Raw genomic sequence first — 27,987 nt, forward strand, 5'->3', positions numbered from 1 at the left:
AAGGCGCCGTCTTCTGCCGGCGGATTGGTCGCCGGCGTGCTCCACGGCGAATGCATGTCATGGGTAATTATCGTCTGTCGAGCCAAATAACCTTTGTCAAGTACCGTAATTTTGAAAAGTAATAGTAAAAGGGCATTTGGTCTAGTGGTATGATTCTCGCTTAGGGTGCGAGAGGTCCCGAGTTCAATTCTCGGAATGCCCCTGATTTTTTTTTCCCTGATTCTTTTTATTTATGCTGTGCCTTTCATTAATGTGACCACAGCAATAATTGCATTCTCCGATTGTTTTTTTCTTTATTGAAATAAAGCATTGAAACAAGCCAAACAACAAACAAATAAAATAGTACTCCCTCCGGTTTCATTTTAATTGACGTTTTAGACAATAACACGGTCTACAAAATATATCTTTGACCTTATTTTTCTATTATAATATATAATATATATATTGCTTTTATTATAATACTTTGAAAGACAAATCTATATATGTTGTTCTAGTTCCTTTAAACTAAATATTTTTAAATTTATCGATGGTCAAAGTTATAAAGTTATAAAAGTTTGACATCAATCTTGTCTAAAACGGCATAATATGTGACAACAGGGAGTAGTATGCAATAGAAAGCGTACTGTCCTGATTCTCTAGTTATGCTGCGACTTTCATTAATGTGACCACAGCAATTATTGCATTCTCCGATCGTATTTTTCTTTATCGAAATAAAGCATTGAAACAAGCAGGTAAGCAACAAACAAATAAAAAGATGCAATAGAAAGAGTACTCCGTGAAAAAAAAAAGTTGCCTTGTTGCAACGAACTTACTGTTGAATTGGTTCTCTATTTTGTCAAAATTTAGAAATGCCAAGCAAACAAAAAAGAACTCCACGCCAAAATTAGTAACAATCCAAACGTTCATCGTACCCACCTCTTTGCTACCAACCAAAACATGGCACTGCAAATTAATAAGCCCTAAATATGGTGCAATAATTGACCAAACTTTGAAAATGAAGAGTTACGTCGAGGTATAATACTCTCTCAAAATATAGCTATTTCTATGATTTTTTTCTCAAAATATAACTACTACAACATTTTCCTAATTAATTAATTAATTTAACTCAACAAATCACAACCATTTCTCACTTTAACCTTGATGTCTTTTTTTTAGAAAAAAAAAGCATAATAAGTAGTTGTATTTTGAGAGGAAGGGAGTATAACATTATCGTTTTCTGTGCTCTACAATTAACTTAAGTGGATAACTCGTTTGCAGCATGACCCTTTTGAAAAGCTCTAAAAATAAAATATGATTGCTATGCAACTTTCAAATTATATGCGCTTTGAGATTTGTGCTACGTGAGTAGGGTAAAATATATTACACACGTTAGGGCAGGGATCGAATTAACCCGCAACCTCTAAGTTTCAAGTGCACACATCCAGTCTCCACTGAACTATACCGCTGTCAAAAAAAAAAAGAGAGACCAATACTAGCAATGAATCTAGACATGTCCAAATATTTGGACGGAGTAGTATGTGTTTTTCTATTTACGCTACACTCAAGTCACATATATACTACTTACATATGTAGTTATATAGAAATTACACTATACACTATAATTGTACAGATACTGTATCTGTTGAGGATTTTCTGTCGAATCCCAAAATGAAAAAAAAATACAAATCACTTCCCGAATGAAACGTACTGCAGGAGAAAAAAGAATAATGGTAGCCATCACTAATCAAGATTCAAGAGCACCGAATAATACATAACTGTATGATTAGTCCGAGAGGGTCCCCGAAAAAACAAGAGAAGGAAGTCCACGAGGTGCGACAGCGACAAAGAAGATGGATCGGATAAGACAGGGAGAGGATTATTCGCGCCGAGAAGGAACAGCAACTCATCATCAGCTTTGCCAACGCGAGTACGCCGTCTAAATATGAATCCAGATTCATATTTTTTCTAAGACGTAGCAAGTATATTCTAAAACATTTGTATATATACATATTCACATTTGTATATATGCAGATTCATATTCATATTCATACTTGCTACGTCTTAGAAAAATTCACCTAATTCTAAATATGAATATATATATATATAGACACACACACAAATGTCGATTCATACTCACTATTATTGCTGATCAAATTTAGTCAACTATGGTGGTGTTCTTTTTCTCTTAAAGATAAAGATGAAGATGAAGATTAAGTTTTTTTACGCAAAACTAGGTGGTATTAACGTATGATTGATTAGTTTTAATTATTTACAAACTTGAAAAATAGAATAATATGATTTTAAAGCAACTTTCATATAGAAAGTTTTCGCACAAAACGCACCGTTTAGTAGTTTGAAAAGTGTGCCACAAAAATCTTAATTTTCATCTAACTCTTATTGAATAAAAGAACGAGACAATATGTTTATATATATTATAACCGTTTATAATTATAGATGTTTGATCAAATTTAGTCGTATATAAGTCGAAGAGACAGGCCGTATGCATAACAATTTTCGTAGTGTAGTCGCCGTCCGCTGGTTGTTCGGCGTTTGCTATTTGGTAGGGTGCAGCGGATCGATCTGTATAGGGACCGACAGGTGGGGCCCCGCTCTGGCCTCCTTATCCGGAAGAGGCGCCCCACCGTGGCACGGGCTATTTATTTTTATTCGCATCTCGCCTTTTTGCGAATGAGACCTTCCAATCGTACTAAATCATGCTACGCTCCTGATAGGAAATGATACTAGCACTAATGCGGCTGTTAAGATGAAATTATGTGTATATGTAGGGCTGTTCACTTTGATGAAAAAAATATTATCAAATTTTGGCAGGATTTCTTATATAGTTACTAAAATTTAGCAGGAAATTAAATGTAGCCACTTTTTTTTTTAACTTTACCAAAATTTGATAAGGTTGAAAATGATATCAAAGTGAACAGGCACATAATAGTAACAAGGGATACATAGCCTGAGGCAAAAATGAATTGTTTTATCCGCGATACCTAGAGTATATACTATATTTTTTTATGCTTGTGCTTGATGACGAAAATTAAATAAAATAAGGACTTTTGGTGACTTGTCTGATGGCCTGATATTGAAAACAACATTGCCATATAAGTTCAATTATATCACGGGCTTGTCTGTTATGCTTACACACTACTACACCAAGCGTTTTCCTATGCGGTAAATCGGTTTTTTGCGTGCAGAGATTTGGCCTGTCTGGAACAAATCGCCTGGGAAAATCGCGAAATCTACGGTTGCTTATGCCACCGCACGGAAAAACAAAAAACCGAAAAAAAAATTCAAAAAAAAACAGAAAACCCTAGATCGGGTCGTCGCCGTCGCTCCCGCCTCGTCGGCGGCGGCGGCGTCGCCGCTCCCGCCTCATCGTTGGCGCCTCCCGCCGGCCTCCCATGCCGGATCCGTGGCAGGGGAGGGCGGCCGGGGGACGGCCGCGGGCCGCCCGTCGTCGCTCACCCGCCCGTTGGATCCGCTGCCTGCGTGCTCCCATTGCCACCGGGGAGGGGAGGGGAGGGGAGAGGGATGGGAGGAGCCGCTGCCGCCCGTCGTCGCCCACCCGCCCGCTGGATCCGCCGCCCGCGCGCTCCCGTTGCCGCCGGGGAGGGGAGGGGAGGGCAGCCGGTTCTCGCGCTGGATCCGTGGCGGGGGGAGGGCGGCCGGCCGCCGGATCCATGCGGGGACGGCCGACGCCCGCCGGATCCCGCGCCTCCACCGTTGCGCCACCGTCGCCGTGGGGCACCGCTACCGCCGAGAGGCATGAGTGAGGAGAGGAGAGAGGAGAATCGTGAGAAAGGAGAGGAGAAATTTTGGGAGTTGAATAAGAGAATTGACCGGATAAGAAGATAGAGTGAGGACCGAGGCGCGCGGAAAAAGAGGAAATTTTAAAGTGGGTAGGAGGGAAATACTATTTTGACGTGCGGTTCTCTTAGTACGTTCATACGAAAAAATCGACTTATTTTCCCGTGCGGTTCATTTAAGAGGACCGCACATTTTTCCCGTGTGGTTCACAACCTGGCGCCAGTCAATTCGGGGGCATGGAACCAAAAGGGGGCAACGTCCAGGAAAACCAATTCGGTAGTAGTGACATGAGAGAGGTATATCTTCTTCTTCCAATTGATTTCTCTTCAACCTATTAAGATCATAGAGTGTTGTCTTTTATGCAAATTGAGGTGTTGTTTATTATCAAGGCTACTTTATATTATACCATAGTATAACCATTACAACAAGTTACCGATAACAACATGAACAAATATGATAACAAAGGAGAGATCGGGGCCCCACCTGTCAAAAGGAGAGATCTGAAGCTTACCGATAGCCTAGATTATAAGGCTACAGCTCAACGACATTAGAGCATATTTAGACCCGTGTAAGCGCCATAATTTGAGGTTTTGTTCACTTTAATGTCAAAAAAAACCTTACCAAATTTTGGTATTAATTTTGGTAATACCAAAATTTTGGTAACTTACTAAAATTTTGGCATAGTTTATGATATAGTTACCAAAATTTAGCGACAAACTAAATGTAACCACTTTTTTAGCAACTTTATCAAAATTTGGTAATGTTGAAAATAACGTTAAAGTGAACAGGCCCTGAATTATATCAGATATATCGTCGACTCTCTCAAAATAGAGCCGTAGCACATGCATGGTCGGCAAAATTAGCTCATGATGTACATATCAAGTTAGCATGTTTATGCTACATAAAAAAGCATTGCTGGACATACGTTGTAAGGCTTGTTTTTGATTCGACTAATTTAATTCGAAGAATGGCGCATGAGTTCGCGTGAAGAGGGGAGGGATGTTTGACGCCTTTGATAATATTTCAAGTATGCTTAAAGAGCAAACATGCATATATATGCATTTAGTGATGCGCGTGGATTGTGTTCATCCAAATTGCACTATACGTGAAAAAAAATAATTTTGGCTTTTTAGCTATTTTGGGGGAGCAACTCCATTACTTCTCGAATTGCTATACGATGTATTTTTTTTAAAAAAAATTTATATTGAAGTTTCTTTTTTAAAAATAAATAAATCAATTTCTAAACCTATATTAGTAAATAGTCAATTAATCGATCAAATGAATTAATACGTGGTAGGGACGTAGGGTTTACTGTTTAGCTCATCGGAACATCTAGATCGAACGGACCCTAAAAAAAAGTCTCATACGCAACAAGACCCCAATCCACAAATCGAGGAAACTCGAATGGCCATACTGAAAATTCACTCAATAACCGCGATAAAAGCTAGGTAGCTGACGTGGCACAGCGCGCAACTACCCGCCCGGCACGCCGCGGCCGCGAGCCCTTGTGTCACCGACAGGTGGGCCCCACCACCCCGCTCCGCTTCTTCTTCTTAGCTCACTCCACCCCCCGGCCTCACCGCGGCCGGCCGCGACGACCTCCATCCACCACCTCCCTTCTCCACCTTCCACGCCCCTTCTAGAAGCTTCGGGAAGAGGCCCATGGGCGCCTCCGCCGCCCGCCTCGCGGCACTGCTCCTGCTCCTCCTCGCCGCCGCCGCCGCCGCCGCCGTCGGGGAGTGCGTGTACATCCCCTACAACACGTCGGCGGGGGTGGTGGGGGGGAAGCTCAACGTGCACGTGGTGCCGCACACCCACGACGACGTCGGGTGGCTCAAGACCGTCGACCAGTACTACGTCGGATCCAACAACTCCATCCAGGTTGCTACTACTACTTGCGCTTTCGATCGAGAGCGCGAGCTGCGCGGCGCAGTCCTCGGAATTTCCGCGATTTTTTCCCCGTTTTTTGTGGGGGGAGAAGTTTCTACGGGTTTGGGGGAGCTAGTTTAGGCATGATTGATGCGCTGAATTTTGGAGACGGATTATCTCGTTTCTCGTCACGTTGCTTGTTTTGAATTGGATTTTTTTTTCTGGGTGTTTTTGGTTGCAGGGGGCGTGCGTGCAGAATGTGCTGGATTCGCTCGTGCCAGCGCTGCTCAAGGATGAAAACCGCAAGTTCGTCTATGTTGAGCAGGTAACATATACTCCCTCCGTTTCGAAATGTTTGACGCCGTTGACTTTTTAGCACATGTTTCGGTCAAACATGTGCTAAAAAGTCAATGGTGTCAAATATTTCGAAATGGAGGGAGTATTTTTTTGGGGGGTAAATCCCGCCTTTGGAAGTTTGTCCTTGTCAGCAATTGAATTTTGAGCCGCTTGGAGGAGTGGAATTGGAACTGCGGCGGGTAGGAAGCAATGTAGTACTATCTGTAACCATATTGGTGTTTCTACAAGCAATTTCTGGCTGACAATTGTAGGAGTTGAAGTTATAGAAGCTATTCTATCTACATCCAAAATGGTCAATTCTGCAATGTCGGGAGTCCTTTTTTGGTTGGATAGGAAGCAATGTGCAACCACTTGTAGACACATTGACTGAAATTGACCAATGGTTTCTTTGGTTTTTAGGCATTCTTCCAGAGATGGTGGAGACAGCAGAGCGACATGATTAAGGATATAGTGAAGGGGCTCATCAGCACTGGACGATTGGAATTAATGTAGGGTTTAAATCGAATATCGCTATGTATGCTGCATTGGTAGTCATGTCTGTGTTGTATAGAGAATGACATGCTTCTTTTGCTGTTGCAGAAACGGGGGAATGTGCATGCATGATGAAGCGACCGTGCACTACATTGACATGATAGACCAGACTACGCTCGGGCACAGGTTCATCAAGGAGGAGTTTGGTCAGATTCCAAGGATTGGTTGGCAGATTGATCCGTTTGGGCACTCCGCAGTTCAGGCTTACCTCCTAGGCACAGAAGTAATCCACTGAACTCATCGATGCCGTCCTTCCAGTGTTTAATTTGACTTAAATGTAAAATGCTGTTATCATAGTAACTAGTTATCAGCCCGGCGATAGTAACTAGTTATCACCCATCATAGGTAGTTATGTGCTGAGATACAAAAATGTCAGTATGTATACCTTGCTATCCCCTAAAGAGTGATGCCACAGAGAGCTTTTGTTGACAACACAATGTAGCTACTGAATCTACACAATCCAATTGTTTAAGTGAAATTAGATTTACCAGAAAAGTAATTGCTCAGCTAGCATTTTATTATGTTTCAGGTAGGATTCGATGCTTTTTATTTTTTCCGGATTGATTACCAAGACCGTGACACACGGAAGGGAACAAAAGAGCTCGAGGTTGTGTGGAGGGGCTCCAAGACCTTCGGCTCATCAGCTGACGTAAGTGACCTCTTTTTTTCACGGTTAATGTTATGCCTCAATTTGATGTTCTTAAACTCTGGGGATTCCATATTTCATATGAAACACACATTTTCTTACAGATCTTTGCTGGCATCTTCCCAAAAAATTATGAACCACCTCCTGGTCAGTTTTACTTCGAAGTTGATGATACTTCCCCAATCGTCCAGGTAAACTAATGAGTACTCTACTAATGCATATCATTCAACACCAGACATGAACTTATACATTCCTTGCCTCTATGCAGGATGATCCTCTTCTTTTTGATTATAATGTGGAGCAACGGGTGGATGACTTTGTTGCTGCAGCTATAGCACAGGTACATTAAACTGTATGTTCACACTTTTTTCATGCTGATGTAGACCCTCTATGGAGCCATATGCATTGCATGGAAATCCATTAGTCATGTTGATTGATGCTACTGCAAAGTGCAAACATCTTATTCAATTTAGACTGCCTTTCTGGATGTTGTAGTGTTAAGTGTTTGTCACAAATTGAGAATGCAGTTTTGGTGTTCCGTATTCCATGATATGTCGATCATTCTGCTCTTAATATTCAAAGATATTAGCTAAATGACAACGTTTTAACTTGAAGTTATTGTTCTACTCAGCAATGAGTTCTTCATCCTAATTCATGCTCCTTTCTTTCTTTTCTCTAGGCAAATATTACAAGGACAAACCATGTTATGTTTACAATGGGCACAGACTTCAAATATCAATATGCAGAAAGTTGGTTCAGACAGATGGACAAATTAATTCACTACGTTAATAAGGTTAAGATCAGCATGGATATTACAAATGCTGACTATTGTTTAACTAATTTAGTTTCACCATGAAGTTGTAATGATGATGATTTCAACATGTTGTTCCATTACCTCAGGATGGCCGTGTCAATGCTCTGTATTCCACACCTTCGATTTATACTGATGCAAAACATGCTGAAAATGTGCCATGGCCTCTCAAGACTAATGATTTTTTCCCGTATGTTCTAACCTTATATTTCATAATTGATATAATTAACTTCATTTTTGTTGCTTTCACATGCAAATGACTGTATTTCTTCCATCAGGTATGCAGACAACCCAAATGCATATTGGACAGGTTACTTCACAAGCAGACCTGCCTTAAAACGATACGTTCGTGTTATGAGTGGATATTACTTGGTAAATTTTCATCTTTCATTACTCTAGCATTCAGATGTGCAGTTTCAGTATTATATATTTTCATGGTTACTTGGTACTTTGTGGTGTTCATATGCTTAATATTTTATTTGTTTTCACTTTTCAGGCAGCTAGGCAGTTGGAATTCTTTAAAGGGAGAAGCAACTCTGATCTCACAACAGATAGTTTAGCTGATGCTCTAGCTCTTGCTCAGCACCATGATGCTGTTACAGGAACGGAGAAGCAACATGTCGCAAATGACTATGCAAAGAGATTATCAATTGGCTATACACAAGTGAGTTCCCAAGAGTACTGTTAATTCATAGATGATGTTCTCTTTTGGGGTTTGATCGCTTCAATGAGTTCGATTTTTTTGTAGGCCGAGAAGCTGGTTTCATCCTCTCTCTCTTGCTTGAGCCAGTCAGGCTCAAAATCACATTGTCCGTCCCAAACAACGAATTTTGAACAGGTTGGTTTATATCTTTGTGTGTGTGAGTGTCTACCCTGGCACTGGTTAGAGCCAACTCCCTTCCCCTGTAATGCGTGGGGTCTGCTTTCTCAACATGCATTGTAATTATACATGATGCAGTATTTCCTTTATCATTATATCTCCTTTTCAGTGTCCGCTCCTAAATATTACATATTGCCCCCCTTCCGAGATGGACCTTTCTCAAGGGAAAAGTTTGGTGAGTTCTGTTCTTAACACAACACACAACTCTTTTCAAGATGAACCACCTGTTTGTAGTTGATTGATATTTTTAAGAAAAAACATATAGCTTTATTTTTTTTCCCACCTTTTATGTTACAGGTTGTGCTTGTGTACAACTCTCTTGGGTGGAAACGGGAGGATGTCCTTCGCATACCGGTATGCAAATGTTATTCCCTGAAAAGCAACATATTTTGTTGTTTTAATTTGCTCGGCATATATCAATCGGAATTTTCTGCTTGTGCATAAGATGTGTGATGCACTGATGCATTGTGCTACTACCATGAAACTGCTTTTGCTTTAGATGGTTAATTAATATGCCAATTTATCAACAGGTCATCAGTGACTCAATTGTTGTTCATGATTCTGAGGGAAGAGAAGTTGAATCACAACTTCTGCCTATAGCTAATGCATCTTTGCACATGCGGGAGAAACATGTCAAGGCTTACCTAGGCATGTTACCAGCTGCAAAACCCAAGTTTTGGCTTGCTTTTCCAGTTTCTGTACCACCTCTTGGTTTCAATACGTACTTTATATCAAGCGGGAAGAAATCAGGTGAATTAATTTCTTTCTTTTTGATATATATCTCACCAAAATTAGTTAAGAGTTGCCATGAAGTTTGACGATTTTAATTCACTGCATATATTGCAGCATCAGTCTCTTTGATGTCCACTCTGCACCCATCTCAAGGAAGTGAAAATAGTAACATGCAAATTGGGCAAGGACAGTTGAAACTTCAATATAATGCAGCTGGAGCATTATCTCTGTACTCCAATAGTAAGACCCAGGTAATGTGCCAAAGGTTAATCACTACCTCCAATCTGGAACCTTTTCTTCTCTCACAGGACTTGCCTTTGCTTCCATTGTAAAGGTATAAAGTAGTGTACTCGTAAGATTTGTTGTTGCTAGTAGCTAGCTAAGAAGTACTCCCTCCATCCCATTTTAAGTGCAGCCATGATTTTCTGTGCACAACTTTGACCGTTCGTCTTATTTGAAATTGTTTTGAAAAATTTAAAAAACATAAGTCACACATAAAGTACTATTCATATTTTATCATCTCATAACAATAAAAATACTAATTATAAAACGGAGGGAGTAAGAACCAGTATGTTATTTGCCCTAGAAAACCATGTGTTCATTGCTTCTTGCTTTAATTATTGCATATGATCTAAACTCACTTGTACTCTAACACCATTAACACATTCCAAGGTTGAAGCAAATTTTAAGCAGAAGTACAAGTATTACATAGGACAGGATGGAAATGGAAGTGATCCTCAGGTGCAGTACAAATTATATAATTAATTTATTCAGCAACATTTACTATTATTGGCATTTATTTGCTCTTTCCTGTACCCTAGGCTTCTGGAGCATACATATTTCGCCCTAATTGCACAGTTCCTATCAAGACTGATGGACAGGTATGAAGAAGATATCTAATTCAGTAATTTGCCTTAAGAATTTCCATTGTTTTTTTTTCCGAGAATAACATTTACACTGCAGCATCTGTTGAGAGATTTTAAAATTGCACATAAGTCTTACTTGAAGTTATGTTGCCCACTTCAAGGTTCCTCTGACAGTTCTCCGTGGGTCCATATTGGACGAAGTGCATCAGCAGATTAATCCATGGATATATCAGGTTATTTCTATGATAATTGCTTGTCTAAATCATCAATCATTACCTTTTCTTAACTCCTTTCTGTTCCACACCTAAAGTTTATTCTGCTCTCTCAATCTTTGTGAATGAATGGGAAATTATGCTGCTGCTGTTGCTCATTTCCTGATGCCTTGTTTTTCAATTCTTTGCACAGATCAACAGAGTTTACAAAGGAAAGGACTATGTGGAGACTGAATTTATAGTAAGTGCTATGCCAATATGATGTACCTTCATTGCTAAAGATGGTTTCTTTAAAGTCTTCACATTTTGCAATTTGCATGATGATTTCTTTATATCCTGTTTATTTCTCTTTGGATGAGATTTCGGACATGTGCTTAAATAATTGTTCTTACGGATAGGTTGGACCAATACCAGTGGATGATGGAAATGGAAAAGAACTATCCACTGAAGTCGTTACAAACATGGCAACAAACAAAACATTTTACACTGATTCCAGTGGACGTGACTTCATCAAAAGGGTATGATGTGTTCTCACTCTTCTTTCTGGTAAAGCACATCTACACTCCGCACTATACATCTACAATGAAAATAAACATACATCTACACTCCGCACTATACATCTACAATGAAAATAAACATAGTACTGGAAAAAAAATCCCTGAATTAATTATGTGAATGCCCTCCTATCTCTAGTTTTGGAAGGGGACAAGGACTAAACAATGCACAGAAGAGGACTGCAACAGAAAATGCATCGCATAATTGTAAATGATTATCACAATTTATGCTAATATATAAGGTGTTTTTGCAGATACGGGATTACCGGTCAGAGTGGAAGATCGAAGTGCACCAGCCTATCGCTGGAAACTATTATCCTGTGAGCCTTTGTCTTCTCCAGCCTCTTTATATATATTCACAAGTGTAGAAGCACTGAGAAATTGGTTTCTTCCATATGTCTTTTTATCATCAAATCAATATCCGAAACTAGTCAGGAGTTAGGTTTGAGTTATCCTCTTAGTTTATGACTTTATTCACGTATGGCTGGCTTCTTTTTAAAGGAATTTTGGGTTTTGTTTGGTTATTTATTCCATTGAGATATGATAATAATAACATTTAGTGCTAGCGTAAGAAGTTCAGTGATCTTTACAATAGAAAATTTTTTCTCTTTACAATACTTCGATGCACTAAGGATTATGAATGATCGGAAAATGAAAATTTGACATGTACGAGTGAGACTGTCTTAAAGTTCACTCAATCCTTAATGTTTGATGAACTTACAATGTTTTCAATTCTTATTTATTGTGTGATGTTAAAATTGAAAGGATCCAGTCATAGTTTTCTGTGTAGCTTCACAGATAGTTTATTTTGGGGTTGATTTATGCATTTGTTGATGATTTTATATCTACTTTCAGGTTAATCTTGGCATTTATGTGGAAGATGGAAGCAGAGAGTTATCTATACTTGTAGACAGGTCTGTTGGAGGTGCCAGCATAAAGGATGGACAGATAGAGCTAATGCTACACAGGTATATCTTCAACTCAAACAACATAGTACAATACTTTGTTGCTTCTTTCATATTTTTCTTTGGGGGCATATCAGTTGATAATGTGGTGCAAATTCCAGTAAAATAAAATACATGTCTAAGATGGTGCATATTTATCATTTGGTATCTCGCAGAAGATATGAGTCATTGTCTTGAACTTTTCTATGAATGTATGTCATGTCCTTCTATATAGCTAATAATTGTGTTTGAGGATTTTTTTAGTAGCTATAATTTTTGCTGTAGTGGAACTTGCACCGGTTCAAAAATGTTTTTATGTGACATGCCCTTTTTTTAAGTATTCCCTTTTTGTGTACCTCTGAATGGTTTAAATCCTTGTCACTCTTTGTAGGAGACTACTTCATGATGATGGTCGTGGTGTTGCAGAGGCATTAAATGAAACAACCTGTTTTGATAATCAATGTGAAGGACTAGTTGTAAGTAAACAGAGCTTATTCTTGAATCCCTGTTCTGGATATAAGTCAAAATAAGATGTCAGCTACTGAGATCCTATCAGCAAAAGAATATGGATCCCTTGTTTTTGAAGAAAATTTAGAGCATACTTAAATAAAATAAGTTAGTTCTATAAAGTAATATATCGTTTCTGCCCTCTTGAAATATTTTCTTATCTATAACAAAGTCCTCTTGGAGTATAAAGAGAAGATATATATGTTGTGCCAACTGTCACTAGAGATGATTTTGTTCTATAATGTTTTCAAATACATTGATTGTGTGCAAAAATACTGTGGAAAACATCTTATTATGGTATTTCACAGATTCAAGGAAAGTATTATCTCAGAATTGATCCACAAGGTGAAGGAGCTAGGTGGCGGCGGACATTTGGCCAGGAAATATACTCCCCTCTTCTTATTGCTTTTGCAGAGCAGGTATAAACTGGAACTTATTTATAAAATAGTTGACCAAAAGGTTATGCTAGTTCTGAGCATGTCCTTGCTGTTTACTCAGGATGGAGGTAATTGGGTGAATTCACACGTTACAAAATTCTCTGCAATGGATCCGGCCTACAGCTTGCCTGATAATGTTGCATTGCTTACTCTTCAGGTATCTGCGTGCTATGGACCACTGTTGTTTCTCTTAAAAGTAAAAATGAAATGCTTGTCTTTGCACTAACAACTACATTGAAAGCCCTGATGGATTACTTGATTCTAGAGGTGGGAACCAGAATTATTCCCATCTTTGGTTATCGACTACCCAACTATCGCTGATTTGGTTCACCTTTATGCAGTATAATATTTATATTATTTTTAACCATTTGCAATGGTGCAAGCTAGTTCTTTGTCCTGCCCCAATCCTGCTTGATATCATTGATTACAAACAGTAATGAGCCAGTTAGCTAAAAATGTGCTCATGTACAAAATTGATGAAAATGCTTTCTAAATCTGTATCGGGCAAGTGTTGCACGATGTCGCTTTAAAAGTTATATGTGTCAAATGCCCCTGCGTTGGACAGGAACTTGAAGACGGAACTGTTCTTCTTCGGTTGGCTCACCTATACGAGGTCTTGTGCTATCATCCTTACTTTTCCTTGGTATACCTTGATCTTCCTTTTTATTTATTTTCTGAGTCTTGCCCTGTGCAATTATAGGCTGGAGAGCACAAGGATCTTTCAGCTCTAGCTAGCGTCGACCTGAAGAGAGTATTTCCAGACAAGAAGGTGATCATCATCACATTTTCTGATATACATCTATGTTTGATATACATGACCATTATCAACTTATTCGATCATTCCATCCTCACCTCTCCAGATTGTCAAGATTGTTGAGACAAGCCTATCAGCGAACCAAGAACGTTCAGCCATGGAGAAAAAGAGGCTGAAGTGGAAGGTGGAAGGCCCTCCTGCTGATGAAAAGATCGTCCGGGGAGGCCCCGTAGATCCTTCCAAGCTCGTCGTTGATCTGGGCCCCATGGAGATACGCACATTCCTCGTCAATTTCGCCCCGCAGTCTGGCAAACAGTTGATGTGAGGGGTGACATGGCCTTGGCACCAATGTTTTATTTTTAGCTTGAGTTCTTCTCATGGTGATGAGCAATAAGAAATAATGTGGCCATGGTGATTGGTGACCAAATGCAGAGATGCACTGGTAGCATCCAACCACTGAGCCCTGTTTGTAGCTTGTAAATGAATTTGGCTTCACCTTAAGTTGAGCTCGGTTTCAGTGAAGAGAAGTGACTGAAACTTTTGGTCTCCATGTCATTTGGTTCTGAACCCCTTTCTTATACTGGACAGTGAGGAAACCGGCATGTATTGAGCTGCGTCTGTGACTGTGGATGACAAACTGGAGCCACCTGTCAGATTATTTAGGTAGGCACAATCCAAGTTCCAAGCAGGACACCAGTTTCTTTGCCATTTTAAAACGTGGGCAAAATTTGATAATCCCACTCCAATGCCACTTTGTAATATTGCCACCCAAAATTAGTAAAATTCCATTCTAAAAACACTACCTTTAACAAGTGTACCCCTCTTCTCTTCTCTTCCAGCTGAGAAACAACCAGCCCAGTGCCATCGATCTTATTCATGATCTTATCCAAATTGCTTTTTAGCAAATAAAAAATCATTTGCTAGTAAAACTTTTATACACTTGTCAGACTCAAAAATAAATACTGTAAAATATATTATGATGAACAAATACTTGTACTTGGTTCTGCTGTCAACACATGTGGGCCCTACCTTTTTATTATAGACTTCCTCCGTTTCACAATATAAGTCATTTTAGCATTTTCCACATTTACAATGAGGGAGTATTTTTTTATCGCTGACTGACTACCACGTGTGCGCCACGTAGGATCAAAACCGCTCTAAAGTTGGTTAGGAGGGTAATTCGTTCAATATAAAAAGTTGATGGTGAAAAATGTATGGTTTTTGAATTGAGGAGGTTAATTCGTACTTCTACAATAGCAGGGGGTAATTTTGATTTTCTTTCCTATCAAATGATATATGTAATGAAATTAATTTCGTGTTGTAGATGTTGCTAAATTTTTTGATAAATTTGATCAAACTTAAAAGAAAAGTCAAAACATCTTATAATATAAAATAGATGAGTACTATTCATAGTAAATTGCATAGTGACTGCTATCAATGTAACGAAGAGCCTCCTCGTTTGCCAAAAAATAACTAATTGTTCTCAAAATTTAAATTTAGAGTTAAATTTAAGATATTTCCAATCTAAATATCTTTTTCAAATATTGCCTTTTAAGTCGGTATATAATATAAATTTTACTTACTCCCTCCATTTCAGATTACAAGTCTTTTTAATTTTAGTTAAAGTTAAATTGCTCCAAGTTTAACCAAGATTGTAGAAAATAGTAATAATATTTTCAACCCAATACAAATATATTACGAAAATATATTCAATTATATATTTAATAAAATTAATTTGGTGTTGTATATTTATCTATAAATTTGGTAAAACTTGGAGCAATTTAATTTTGGTCAAAATCAAGACGACTTATAAATTACTCCCTCCGTTCCCATAATATAATGGATTTTGAGTTTTTGCTTGCACTGTTTGACCACTCGTCTTATTCAAAAAAGTTTGTGCAAATATAAAAAACGAAAAGTTGTGCTTAAAATACTTTGGATAATAAAGTAAGTAAAAAAATAATTTCAATTTTTTTTAATAATACGAGTGTTCAAACAATACAAGCAAAAATTTAGAATCCCTTATATTATGGGACGGAGAGAGTATAATCTAAAATGGAGGGAATATTTTTTTAATAAACCTGAAAAGAAAAAAGAAAAAAAAAAGGCAGACATCACCTGAGTACACCCGCGGCAGCCGTCACGCTTCGGTCACTCATCCACTCCCACCGCAGCCATCCAACCAAAAACCCTAAAAAACCCCTCTCTCTCCCCTTCGCTTCCATCCATGGCGGACCACCCTTCCTCTTCCCCTACGGCGGCCACGTCTCCGCCGCCGCGCAAGAGGCCGCGGGACGCCTCGCCGTCGGAGGAGGAGGAGGGCGGCCTCCCCGGCGGGCCGTCGTCGCCGTCGCCGTCGCCGGCGGGGTACATCTTCATGTGCAGCGGGGCGACGAAGCCGGAGTGCTACGCGCGCGGAGTGATGGGCCAGCCGCGGGGGAGGCTGCCCGCCGTCTCCCTGATCAGGCGGGGCGCCGCGCTCTTCCTCTACGACTTCGACTCCAGGCACCTCCACGGGCCCTACCGCGCCGCCTCCGACGGCGGCCTCGACCTCGCCCCCGCTGCCTTCGGTGGCCGCTTCCCCGCCCAGGTAACCCAACTCGCCCTCCCCCCGCGCCGTCGCGCTCCTCCGTGCGTTTCATCTGCAAGCAGCAGGAGGAATGCGGTTGTGTGGGACACATGCTGACGTCACGTGGTTAGGATATCGTTTTTGTTATTATTGGAGAACGGTGATGAATTGAGAATGCTGTGGACTTGGAGTGGTAATCATTTTTATAGAACCGTATTTCTCGCGGAATGGTGACTGATGGAAAATTTGGTAATTTGAGCCATCATGTTACTACACATTCTATGCGGTGATTATAATGTACTATTTAAGGGAATGTAAATTCATTATTTTTGTAGGAGTACAACATGCCAAACATAGAAAAGGAAATACGTACACACGTTTCCAAGGATTAGCATCTTTCATTGAGTTCATACATCTTATCGGTTTTGGAGTTCCTTGAGTTCGAGAATGTATTTTTGTGCTACGTTATGCATTGCATTTGAAATTATTCATATTTTATAACCGGCAGGACGAAATGTAACATACGTTAGTGCTGTCGCATCTGTTATACAGGAGCACATTTCGAACACATTTAGTCAGAAGGGTTGACAATCAGCCATGTTCATTGCACTAGTAATTATGCATAATGTTTTGTTACTTCCGTGATGACTGATGAGTTAACCAACAGCCTGTGGCTTGAAGAACCTTGCTGTATCACGTGGTTTAGTATAACATTGGTCCACTGGATTGTCGTAGACCATGCGATCACTTGGCTGCAGCACCTTGCTGGTGTAATGCAGCAAAATTGTAAAAGGCTATTATGGTCTAGGACAGCAGAATCTAAGGTTAACGATGAAAAATTGTTTTTCCTACTAACCAAATACCCATCTGTCGCAACGTATCTGTAATCAAATATCATAAGTTGTACAATTGCAATGATTGCATGCATAGCAGCAAAATAATCTTATTACAAGTCATAAGAGGTGTTGGTGGGATGGCAAACTCACCTTGATTTAGATTCTTTATATAGTTGAAATTTACCTTGTGTGGTGAGAATATATCGGCTGGGTTATGTTTATTGACATTCTCTCTGCCAGAGCTAATTCAGCAACAAATGGTTCTCTTCAAAAGAAAAAAAGAGAGCAACCAATGGTACAGGTTTGCTTACAACTTTAGCTCCTTTAGGAATCAGAGAGACATATTAGAAGTGCTCTACTGATATGAATTAACCTGTCTACCATCCTTTTATTTTCCCTGGCAGTTATATGCTGTTTACTTTTGACTTTTGAGTTAAAAATCATAATGAAGTCCAATAACCAACTTCGTAGATTGGCTGTATTTTATTCTCAATATAGTTGAAGGTTCAGTGTCAACTAATGTTCTTGTATATGTGCAGGTCAAATTTACAATTGATGGTGATTTCATGCCTATCCCAGAAAGTAGCCTAAGAAGTGCTATAAAAGAGAACTATTCCAATGGGAAGTTCAGCTCAGAACTTACCCTTGCACAGGTAAATTTTAATCAGCATTTGTTGATACTGTGATCAGAGTAAAGATGAAACATATTCTATCTAATATTAACTTCTATAAGTATCATAAAACATATTGTCATTTCCTTCTAAAATTCCTCCTGTGCCACTTGTGAATAAGGAGTCAAATCGAGGTTGGGAGGGTTGCAATGTACTGACAATTCATCATGTTTGGGCTTTAAGGCATGAAGCTTATTCTTTTCAGTGTCTTCTTTATATGACACATCTGCGTTTTTTATTTATCTTGAACTCAGATATTCTTTTGTTACATAGATTGAATATGTCTTTTCTGCTTGTATTTTGGCTGTTTAGGGCCTCTTTGTTTAGGCTTAGGCTTTTAAATTAGCCTTTTGGCTTATATGATTTATAAGCCAATAGATTAAAAGTCCCAAGTTTAATGTTGGAGTCATACCTCTACCTCACATAAGCCAAAAAAGCTTCTCCAACCTAGCTTTTGGCTTAATAGTGTAAGAGTGGCTTATGGCTTTAAAAAAGCCAAATGAAAAAGCTGCAAAAAGCTGCTTGTTTTCTTAGGCTTAGACTTTTCAACTCATAAGCTAGCTTATAAGCCTAAACAAAGAGGGCCTTAGTATTGAAATTATGTGTTTTGTCCTGAGAAAAGAAATGACTGGTATAACACAAGAAAAACACAAATGGGGTATAATAAGAACATATAGCTCTCTCTATTATGTTATACTTGAATCTTGACTTCTGTTAATAGTCCGGCAGCTAGCTGGAATAGGAAAGGATAATACTTCTATCTTCCATTTCCTCCTGTGCAAAATTTTATTGGGCTCATGAACTATATAATATATTTACTTCGTTCTATTTCATCATTGTTGTTACTTTGTTGTAGGTTGAAAATCTGAGAACATTGTTTCGCCCAATTGTTGTGCAACCAGAACCTGGACTCCCAAATAATTTTGATGATAGGCAACCTGCTCGTCCTGCTGAGTACCTACCTCCTTCCACTTCTCATCCAACGCAGCCAGCCGCTTATGTGCATCATCAAACTTCTTATATTCCTTTTCTAACTGCTCTTCTGGTGCCACATGAAGCTAATTCATATCTATGTGTTGCAGTGCTCCATGTCCCCTACTGCACCTTCTCTGGTGTGTGACAAACCACATTCTGCGGCAGAGAATGATGAGAATGGTTGCTCCAGTGGGTCCTCCATGTCATCGCCTGCTGGGTACATCTTCATGTGCAATGGCGTGACGAAAGCTGAGTGCTACAGGCACCGGGTGATGGGCTTGCCACTGGGGAGTCTAGATGTGGTGTCCCGGATCAGGCGTGGCACAGTGCTCTTTCTCTATGACTTCGATGCCAAGCACCTCTATGGGCCCTACCATGCCGATTCCAATGGTGGCCTCACACTCGTCCCGGATGCCTTCCGGGGCCGCTTTCCTGCCCAGGTAATTCTCTGTCGTTGTGCTATGTGTGTTTATTCTGCAGAGGAAACGGGTTTTTGTTGTGACTATAGTTCACCAAGTAATGATATATGTTGACATGGTTGATTAGGATCTTTATGTCATTGCAATACTCACAGTGATGGTTGATGGAAATTGCAAATTTGATCTGTGATTTAGATAATCCAAAACTCATTGTTTTGTTCTAAACTGTTGTTTTTCCCACACCATTCTTCTTCTGGTTGCTCTAGCATTTGTGGAATTCTTCTGTCAAATCGAACTAAGCAAAGGAAATATGAATTAGCATATCCTAGGATTAGCATACTACATGTTATCCTGAATTCAAATATATGCTCGGTTTTGAAGTTCCAAGAATTCTAGCAGGTATTTTTGTGGTGAATAACGCATTTCATCGATATAAAGGAGAAAATTGTGAATTCAAATGACCTGTTGTATAAAATATCCAACATGAGCAATTACTGGTATTACTGTTATCTCTGTCACATCTGTTATACAGGGGCACATTTTGAACACATGAAGCCAAATTGGGTGATGAGTAGTTTTGCAGAATGTCTTTGTTACTTCTGTGATGAGTTAACTAACAGTCTATATGGCATGAAGAACCTTTACTGGTGCTTGTGAGTTGTGACTGAGTCCAATGTTGGCCTGCTAGGTTACCTTAGACCATGCGCTTGCTTGGCTGCAGAAACTGATATAGTGCAGCAAAATCATGCTGGCCTATTGTAATTTAGCACTGCAAGATCTAACATTAAGGATTAAATCAAGATATTTTTTTCCTTTTTAGCATTTACCTTATGTGGTGAACATATGGGCCCTGAGAGAGGCCTAACATTCTCTTCACCAGAACTAATTACAGATGCAATGAATGGCACATGTTTCCACAACTTTATCTCTTTTAGGAGCCAGAGAGGCAGACATGTTAGGAGCCCCCCTGACATGAACTAATTTGTCCGCTATTAGTATTTTCCTGACATTTGTGTTCCTCCTACCTCACGTTTTGTGATGTTTACTATCGAATTAAAATATTTTAACGAATCCTAATAATAAAATTTCATTAATTAGCTGTATTTTATTCTCGATATAGAAATCTCAGTGACCACTTATGTTCATTTTATTAGTGCAGGTTAAATTTACAGTTGATGGTGATTTCATGCCTATCCCAGAGAGTAGCCTAAGAACTGCTATAAAAGAGAATTATTCCAATGGGAAGTTCAGCCCAGAACTTACCCTTGTGCAGGTAAGGTCAAATCACCATTTGTTGATATTATGATCAGTGTGAAGATGAAACAAATTGGACCCAATCTTAATTTTTATAAAGACCTTAAAACATATTCCTTCTGAAATCTTGTGTGACATACTCACATGTGAATTTTCATCATGTTTGGATTTTGAGGCCTGAAGCTTATTATTTTCCATGTATTGTTTACATAATACAGATCACATCACATTTTTTTTTATATTCCAGTCAAACTCATATTCTTTTACTTTAGAGAATGAATAAATTTTCTGATTGTATTTTGCCTGTGTAGTAACGGATTTATGTTTTTTGTGCTGAGAAAATTAATTGCTGGTATATTAGAAGAGAAACACAAGTGGGGCATGATAAGAACATGTACCTCTTTATTATTTTCTTTTGTTTTCTCTCTCTTTTGTGCTATTCTTAAATCTTTTTGTTAATAGTCTGGCGGTGAGATGGAATAGGAAAGAATAATATACCTTTATCTTCCATTTTTTCCCTTCTGCATCAAATTTTATGGGACTTTTGAACTATAGCATACTTCTACTTTATTCTATTTTCATCATTCTTGTTACTCTGCTGTAGGTTGAGAAACTGAGAGCATTGTTTCGTCCAATTATTGTAATGCCAGAATCTGCACTCTTCCATAATGACAGTGACAGGCATCCTGTTCCTCCTGCTGGTTACCTACCTCCTGCTTCTCATCCATCACAGCCAGCTGCTTATGTGCATCAGCAGCACCAAACTTCTTATATTCCTCCTTCGACTGCTCATCCGATGCCACCTGAATCTTGTGCACATTCATATGCTCAGATGCCTCCTCCAAACATGCAGTTCACTACACCTCCTTACCATATGTCAACAGCTGAGTATCCATATCAAGCAGCGCACACAGCATATAGTTCATTGCCCTCAGCCAACAATATCTCTATGGCCAACAATCTCTATGGCCAACAATCTCTTTCTGATCATGTTTCGGCTACTGGCTACTATACTGCCCCATATTATGCCACCCACCAAATTGGCATGCACCCAGTTGATCCTCCAAGATCACATTACTTAGGAACTACATCTGAGAGGTATGCGTTTATGGTTCTAGTACTTCCTGTTTGTCCATTTTATTATGTGTTGGCTGTTTCTCCGAACCGAATTAAATTATGTTTAGCGTGTAGGCCAATGCTGACAACATTGATGTCTCAAAACTATATTGTTCAGTTACTGGACATAGTTTGAAAAACTTAATGAACTGATACTTGCAGCCTGCAGGCGCAATAGAGAACCATAATTTGTGATTTTGTCTAAAATCTGAAAGAACATTACTTGCAGCTACTTGGAAGTCTTACTTGTTCCTTGCTACTGTCTTCAATTTCAGAATTACCTACGGTACAGAGCATGAGGCGGCCACGACAAACTTGCAACCTATTAGCCATTATGGGTCCATTCCAAGCGGTGCAACCGCAGCACCTGAGGCAGCTGCGACAAACTCAGAACTAGTTTGTAATTCTGGGGCTACTCCAAGTGCTTCAGCAACTGGGGCAGCTATGACAAACTTACAACACGTTAGGAATTATGGGTCTATGCCAAGCAGTGTGATTGGAGCTGCGGCACATTCATCTGAGGGGAGCCAATTCGAGCAGGCTGCCATTTACATCACTCATGCACCTGGAACCTACTACTGTTATGGAGCTTCCTCGGCGATCTACTCCTACCCAGGGAACACAGCATCCTGTGATGGAAACAATGTGGCTGCTGCTCCGTCAGTATATGCTGTCGCAGCACCACCAGCATACCAGTGATCGCTCCATGGCCAACTGATGTTTCTGCTAACAATGTTGTTCTCAGACCAAGTGCTGCTGCTTCTTCATCCTCCTGAGCTTCACATATGCCACCGGATGCACTAGCGATCCCGTATCATCGATGGTGGCCATAACCTCCCCATATAATTTTATCATGTAATTTTTGTGCATAAGGTATTAGAGTGATTCGTCTCCTACATGTAGCTTGGCTAGATTGGTGGCATCCTATGTAGCTGCATGTGTGAGCCAAGATTATATGTAAATACTCCTTGTTTTATATTATAAGTTGCTTTGACTTATTTAAGTCAAACTTCGTGATAGTACCTTTGATCAAGTTTATAGAAAACTATAGAAATATTTATAGCACCAAATTAATTTTAGTAAATATAACACTGAATATATTTTGATGGCCTTTTGTTTTTATGTTTAAAATATTGCTATATTTTTCTATAAATTTGATCAAAACTAAATAAGTTTGCCGTGGGAAAAAAATCAAAATGAATTATAATATAGTAACTTCTAGGCATAACTGTTTTGCAAGGACTTTTAGGCTCATAATGAATATGAAGAATCTTGCAGTTTGTAGTTGGGTAGATGCTGATGTGTGGCATATCCGCATATGCAGGGGTTAGCCAGTAAGATCAATGAATCCATAAATTTAGGAAATGGATCGAAATATTCGAAACGGTATACAAATTCATACCCCAACTACTCTTCATCCTAGTGCCAAGTAATGAAATATACTCCTTCCGTTTCTAAATATTTGACGCCGTTGATTTTTTTAAATATGTTTGACCGTTCGTCTTATTCAAAAAATTTAAGTAATTATTAATTCTTTTCCTATCATTTGATTCATTGATTCATTGTTAAATATACTTTTATGTATACATATAGTTTTACATATTTCACAAAAGTTTTTAAATATAAGACGAATGGTCAAACATATGTTAAAAAGTCAACGATGTAAAATATTTAGAAACAGAGGGAGTATGTAATAAGGCATTCTTTTTCAACCGCCTAACATGGATTGAAAGAAACATAATGCCATGTCAAATAAGATACTATCTTTGAACACATCAATGTTACAAGAGTTACAGCAAAGCTACAAAAGCATCATCAAACTGACATAAAAGAGCAAAATGCCTTGGATCCTAACTCATCCTATCAATCGACCAGAATGGTATCACAAGTAAGGAGAATCCATGTGCTGGTCATCTCTCTCATTGCCTAGCATCATCATTGGATGCATACCAGGATCAGGGCGAGGAAACAGCAGCTTCAGGCGAAATGCGTCGACGCCATTCAGATAGTATCTGTACAGCCTCTTTGCTCGGATGAAACCCAAACGACCATATAAGGCGAGGGCGCCCTTGTTCGTAACTTCTGCTTCAAGTGTCACCTGGTTGGAGAGCGAGTCAGATATCAAATAATTCAATTTTTGTACTAATTTCACGAAAGATATTATTGTTATTATGGAAATTGCAGATTAGTCTAGGGCATAATTGAATAATCAATGAAGCAATTTTACACCAAGAAAGTCAAGTGATGGGTACCAAAACGACAATAGGATGATAATAAGTTTTTCATCGGGTGAGAAGATAACAACACAGTGGTGATTACCTCCTCACAGCCAGATTCCATCATTACCCGAATAGATCTCGTAACCAATTCGGTGGCTGTACCATGAAGAAACAGAGGGTTAGCTGATAAAGGCCAACATAGTGTCCATTTAATTGCTTATTACAGATAAAATTAAAAAAGACAAATGGGGATCATTTGCAAAAGCAAAGCACTGGTATACTTCAGGAAAGCTATTCGAACTGAAGCTGGAGCTTTCGCAATACTCTTAACAGATGACAAAGCTACCATATACTCTATTCATACATCGAGAAAGGTCATTCATGTCAGGCAGGATTCAACAATTAAAGCTGTCAAGATCCTTGCTGCGAATGTCATTACAGAAACAACAAAGGCAATGTTTTTCAGATAAACAGACTATCTGTACCATTGTACCAAGATATATGTAAATATCAGTGTGCATTTCATGATAAAAGTATTATGAAAAATGTACTGCCCACACAGGATATATGCATTAGCAAGTCGCACCACACCTATTTATTGCTACATCAATTATAGTCAGCACGCTTCCAAGTGTATGACACTAAGAAGAAATCATCTCATGCAAGAAGTTGATGTAACGATAAGGATAGGCTGCGTGCTACAACACCAGATGAATTGCTAAATGGCTCCAACCATAAAGAACTAATCGACCAAAATGCTCTCATGTGCCACAGACTGAATCGCTGAAGCACCCAACACGAGACATCTGTCACAGGGAAAACTAAACATGGGAATATTGGTTCATAACACAATACCTACTCCTACACAAAACTAGAAAACCACCTAAACAAAGTTAACTAACATTTTATCAAAATAATAGCACAAATCTCAATTGCAACTGATGAGAGAAGATTATATAGTTTAAAAGAAGGGAACAATAGAAGGCTATTGTACCCATAAAAGAAATAAAAAAAAATGCCTTTCCTTTCTGCAAATCAAGCAGGAAAAGAACAAAGAAATCCTACTAAAATACTTAACATGGCATCGTTTTTAGAAAACCAGTAACACTTAGTAAGCTAGTTTTCGTTCCACTCTGCTACACAGACATATTTCACTTGCTGATGTTAAGACAAAAATAATACCATATCAACACAAAGCAACTATTACAGAGAAAAAACAAGTAAATGGTAGTGTGAAAGGATCATGAAACAAATTAGACTTATAAGACCTATAGCTAGTAATTTCTTGACACATGTAAAAGTGATACTCAATTAAGTTTGTGCAAGCATAACAAGGGAAAAACACCTATTTAGTACATATGGATATCATATCGAAATCGATGGAAGATTGTAAATCCGTACTAAATCGCCCACCACTCCACCAGGTGCCAGCCATTTCAGATCGAATTGGAACAAAAACTGAAAAACCCTTTGCTTTCCTCCCAATCAGCAGGATTCTTAAGTTCTTATTTAGATTCATCAGTGGTCTACGCTTCCTTTCAGGACAGACTTGTGCAGATACTATCAAAGGGAAGAATATGCTCCCTTTTGAAACAAACCAGTCAATCAACCAATCAAACAAACAGAGAAACTCTTCTTGGAGAATCGAAGGAGGGCTCACCGATTCCCCTGCCGCGGTAGGGCTTGAGCACTACGAGCATGGCGATGTACCCCCTGAAGGCCCCCCTGTGCTCCCCCATCTTGCACACCACCGTCCCCACGCACTTGCCATCCTTGGGATCGAACGCCTTTTGAGGGGTTGTCCCCCAAATCAAATCAACCAAGAACGCATCAAATCCTCACGAACTCTTGTGAAACACGCGCGCGAGGTGAGGGGAGGAGAGGGCGTACGAGGAAGGTGAGCTGGGGCCAGAGGTAGACGAAGTAGCGGTAGGTGAAGATGGAGTAGGGCTCGCTGAGCTCCTCGTCCACCAGCGACATCACCAGCGGGAGGTGGTGCTCCCCGCCGTAGCTGACGTACGCGATCTCTCCGCCTCCGCCCGAGGGCTCGCCCCGCTCGGTGGCCTCCGCCGCCGCCGCCGACATCGCCGCCGCCGCAGGTCGCCGACGAGGTACTCCTGTTGGGGAGAGGCACTTGAACCCCACGCCCGTTCTACAATCTTGACACGTGGCGTCACCAATCTTAAAGCAATAACACCTAAAGACTGGAACATACTCCTATGTACTCCACGTCTCCCCCAATCTTTAGCGAGGACATGTTTAAGATTACTCCCAAAATAAACCTTTTTAAAATTTAGTCATATCAAAATTTTTGGTAAGTTGATAAAATTGTTTAAGTTTTGATATGATGGAATAAATGTGATGTCACCAATTTTCATAAACATTATCAATATTTGGTACTAAACTAAATGCAACCATAAAATTATCGATTTACCATTGTAAATTATGGTGTCAGTGTGAAGCACTAAATCTGAAAGACAAGAAATATGGGACAAAGGGAGACTATTTATAGTGGAATTCCACAGCAACTTGTATTAAGACTCGGGATCCCGGAGAACACGCGGGGTATTCTCTAGTTATTATATATGACGACATCCTCCTGTATCCTACTTTTCTTTCCTCCACATCAAAAATTTGTATGTGGCATTTTCTCTCAAATGCTGACGTCACACTATTGTCCATTCTCTTACCCTTTCCTTTTCACTTTCCTTTTTATTAAAAAAAATAACTACCAGACCTTGCCTATTTGTTATATATATTAAAAAAAGTTATGTACAAACAAGAAAAGAATAAAAGAAATAAAATTATAACCATTGTAACCAAGAAGAATCCAGGGAGCTAAGAGAGTCATTCATCTTGGACAAAGAAAGACTTCCATGCCATGAGTAATATTCTCAAAGATCTTCCTATTTCTTTATTTTCAGATATGCCTGCAATAAACATTTTTCCTTTCTTATGAATCTAATTCTTGCCAAGACCAACATGTGAAAGACTTCTAGGTTATCATTCATTTTTGTACCAATTCTCTCCCAACAATTTCTGCTGCAAGGACAGGAAAAGAAAAAGTTGTATGGGAGTCTCTTTTTCTGTACTAAAGCAAATCACTCATGAAAGGTCGCATCTTCTTAAGGATAATATTTTCTATCAAGTATATTTCTCGTATTTAGCCTATTACAGAATATGAGCCACATGAAAACCTTTATCTTCGTAACACATCTTATATTTTTTACCCATAAGAATGGTCTTGGAGGTGTCAACTCCACAAAGTTTAGACTAAATTTTTTTGGAATTAGTATATATAGTTGATTATTACAAATGAAAGACCAAGTACCACTCACACTGAATCAAATTGGTTTTGTCTTTGAATACTTATTAAAAAAAGTATCATCCTAAATCGTTTCAATTTAAATTGCATTCACGGCATCACATTTTCAATCCCAATTTGCTTCGTACGCACACTAGTACAATAACGACTTTTCCATGCGGTCGAAAGCGGTTTTCGCGTGCGGATCTTTCGTCCGTCTGGAACGAATTATCTGTGAAAATCCGATTTTTTCGTGCAAGTGAAGCACCCACACGTGAAAATCAAAAGCCGCCTTGGAACCCTAATCCAGCAGCCACCGCCGCCGGCCTGCCCGAGGCCCGTCGCCGTTGTCCCCGCGGTCGCCGGTGACGGATCCAGACGCCCGAGGCTGGGAGACCGTTGCTGCCACCGCCGTCGTCGCCACCGCCATCGTCAATAGTCCCTGCCCAAGGCCCACCGCCATCGTCCCTATGGTCGCTGGCGACGGATTCACCCGCCATCGACAAAATTATCACTAATTCTCCAATTAACAAAATGCCCCGCTAGTTACACAAAGATTCATGAGCAACCTATGTGCAATACAACAAACCACCAACAGTTTAAAAACACTCCTAATTAATCCTAATGAATCGATCTTGAACAATTCACCTCTCAAGTCTCGGCCATGATCGGATAGACAACAAAACCAAAAGCACATAACATGGGCCAGGACTAATAGAAAGTATGATG

General features: G+C 39.4%; 3 protein-coding genes, 1 non-coding gene and 1 pseudogene across 4 annotated transcripts; 3 read left to right on the forward strand and 2 right to left on the reverse strand.

The window, feature by feature from the left end:
• The first annotated feature begins 130 nt into the window (after nucleotides 1-130).
• On the forward strand, nucleotides 131-202 carry TRNAP-AGG (transfer RNA proline (anticodon AGG)). The gene has a single exon. It is a non-coding gene; the product is annotated as a tRNA-Pro (tRNA).
• Nucleotides 203-3,152: 2,950 nt separating this feature from the next.
• LOC127755737 (uncharacterized) lies at nucleotides 3,153-5,459 on the reverse strand (annotated as a pseudogene).
• LOC127755641 (probable alpha-mannosidase At5g13980) lies at nucleotides 5,326-14,445 on the forward strand. Its single transcript, XM_052281332.1, has 29 exons — nucleotides 5,326-5,676; nucleotides 5,906-5,989; nucleotides 6,421-6,509; nucleotides 6,601-6,775; nucleotides 7,082-7,201; nucleotides 7,303-7,389; nucleotides 7,467-7,538; nucleotides 7,878-7,991; nucleotides 8,099-8,199; nucleotides 8,288-8,381; nucleotides 8,506-8,673; nucleotides 8,758-8,847; nucleotides 8,999-9,064; nucleotides 9,187-9,243; nucleotides 9,420-9,639; nucleotides 9,736-9,872; nucleotides 10,294-10,362; nucleotides 10,443-10,502; nucleotides 10,649-10,720; nucleotides 10,893-10,940; nucleotides 11,098-11,217; nucleotides 11,508-11,573; nucleotides 12,109-12,221; nucleotides 12,589-12,673; nucleotides 13,013-13,123; nucleotides 13,203-13,298; nucleotides 13,707-13,754; nucleotides 13,842-13,910; nucleotides 14,002-14,445. Exons 1-29 carry the CDS (start codon nucleotides 5,458-5,460, stop codon nucleotides 14,218-14,220), a joined length of 3,069 nt encoding a protein of 1,022 aa, XP_052137292.1. The 5' UTR covers nucleotides 5,326-5,457; the 3' UTR covers nucleotides 14,221-14,445.
• Nucleotides 14,446-16,055: 1,610 nt separating this feature from the next.
• On the forward strand, nucleotides 16,056-22,798 carry LOC127755642 (uncharacterized). Its single transcript, XM_052281333.1, has 7 exons — nucleotides 16,056-16,485; nucleotides 17,840-17,953; nucleotides 18,828-18,971; nucleotides 19,054-19,386; nucleotides 20,525-20,638; nucleotides 21,224-21,717; nucleotides 22,011-22,798. Exons 1-7 carry the CDS (start codon nucleotides 16,123-16,125, stop codon nucleotides 22,432-22,434), a joined length of 1,986 nt encoding a protein of 661 aa, XP_052137293.1. The 5' UTR covers nucleotides 16,056-16,122; the 3' UTR covers nucleotides 22,435-22,798.
• A 627-nt stretch (nucleotides 22,799-23,425) lies between these two features.
• Nucleotides 23,426-26,119, reverse strand: LOC127754023 (N-alpha-acetyltransferase MAK3). The gene is made up of 4 exons (XM_052279475.1): nucleotides 25,845-26,119; nucleotides 25,615-25,741; nucleotides 24,055-24,110; nucleotides 23,426-23,833 (listed from the first exon to the last, which is right to left on the reverse strand). The coding sequence occupies exons 1-4, from the start codon at nucleotides 26,037-26,039 to the stop codon at nucleotides 23,618-23,620; spliced, it is 594 nt and encodes a 197-aa protein (XP_052135435.1). The 5' UTR covers nucleotides 26,040-26,119; the 3' UTR covers nucleotides 23,426-23,617.
• Between the last annotated feature and the right edge of the window lie 1,868 nt (nucleotides 26,120-27,987).

This window comes from Oryza glaberrima, chromosome 11, assembly GCF_000147395.1.
Source record: "Oryza glaberrima chromosome 11, OglaRS2, whole genome shotgun sequence".
Lineage (NCBI taxonomy): Eukaryota > Viridiplantae > Streptophyta > Magnoliopsida > Poales > Poaceae > Oryza > Oryza glaberrima.

What these genes read in the sequence shown, in the direction of transcription:
- LOC127755641 (XM_052281332.1), top strand. Translation starts at nt 5,458, where the DNA reads ATGGGCGCCTCCGCCGCCCGCCTCGCGGCACTGCTCCTGCTCCTCCTC. An exon ending in TATCAATTGGCTATACACAA is followed by an intron (nt 8,674 to 8,757) that starts GTGAGTTCCCAA and finishes ATTTTTTTGTAG; the next exon opens with GCCGAGAAGCTGGTTTCATC. An exon ending in CTATCAAGACTGATGGACAG is followed by an intron (nt 10,503 to 10,648) that starts GTATGAAGAAGA and finishes GCCCACTTCAAG; the next exon opens with GTTCCTCTGACAGTTCTCCG.
- LOC127755642 (XM_052281333.1), top strand. Translation starts at nt 16,123, where the DNA reads ATGGCGGACCACCCTTCCTCTTCCCCTACGGCGGCCACGTCTCCGCCG. An exon ending in GGGGCCGCTTTCCTGCCCAG is followed by an intron (nt 19,387 to 20,524) that starts GTAATTCTCTGT and finishes TTATTAGTGCAG; the next exon opens with GTTAAATTTACAGTTGATGG. An exon ending in CAGAACTTACCCTTGTGCAG is followed by an intron (nt 20,639 to 21,223) that starts GTAAGGTCAAAT and finishes ACTCTGCTGTAG; the next exon opens with GTTGAGAAACTGAGAGCATT.
- LOC127754023 (XM_052279475.1), bottom strand. Translation starts at nt 26,039, where the DNA reads ATGTCGGCGGCGGCGGCGGAGGCCACCGAGCGGGGCGAGCCCTCGGGC. An exon ending in CTACCGCGGCAGGGGAATCG is followed by an intron (nt 24,111 to 25,614) that starts GTGAGCCCTCCT and finishes TTCATGGTACAG; the next exon opens with CCACCGAATTGGTTACGAGA. An exon ending in TGGAATCTGGCTGTGAGGAG is followed by an intron (nt 23,834 to 24,054) that starts GTAATCACCACT and finishes CTCTCCAACCAG; the next exon opens with GTGACACTTGAAGCAGAAGT.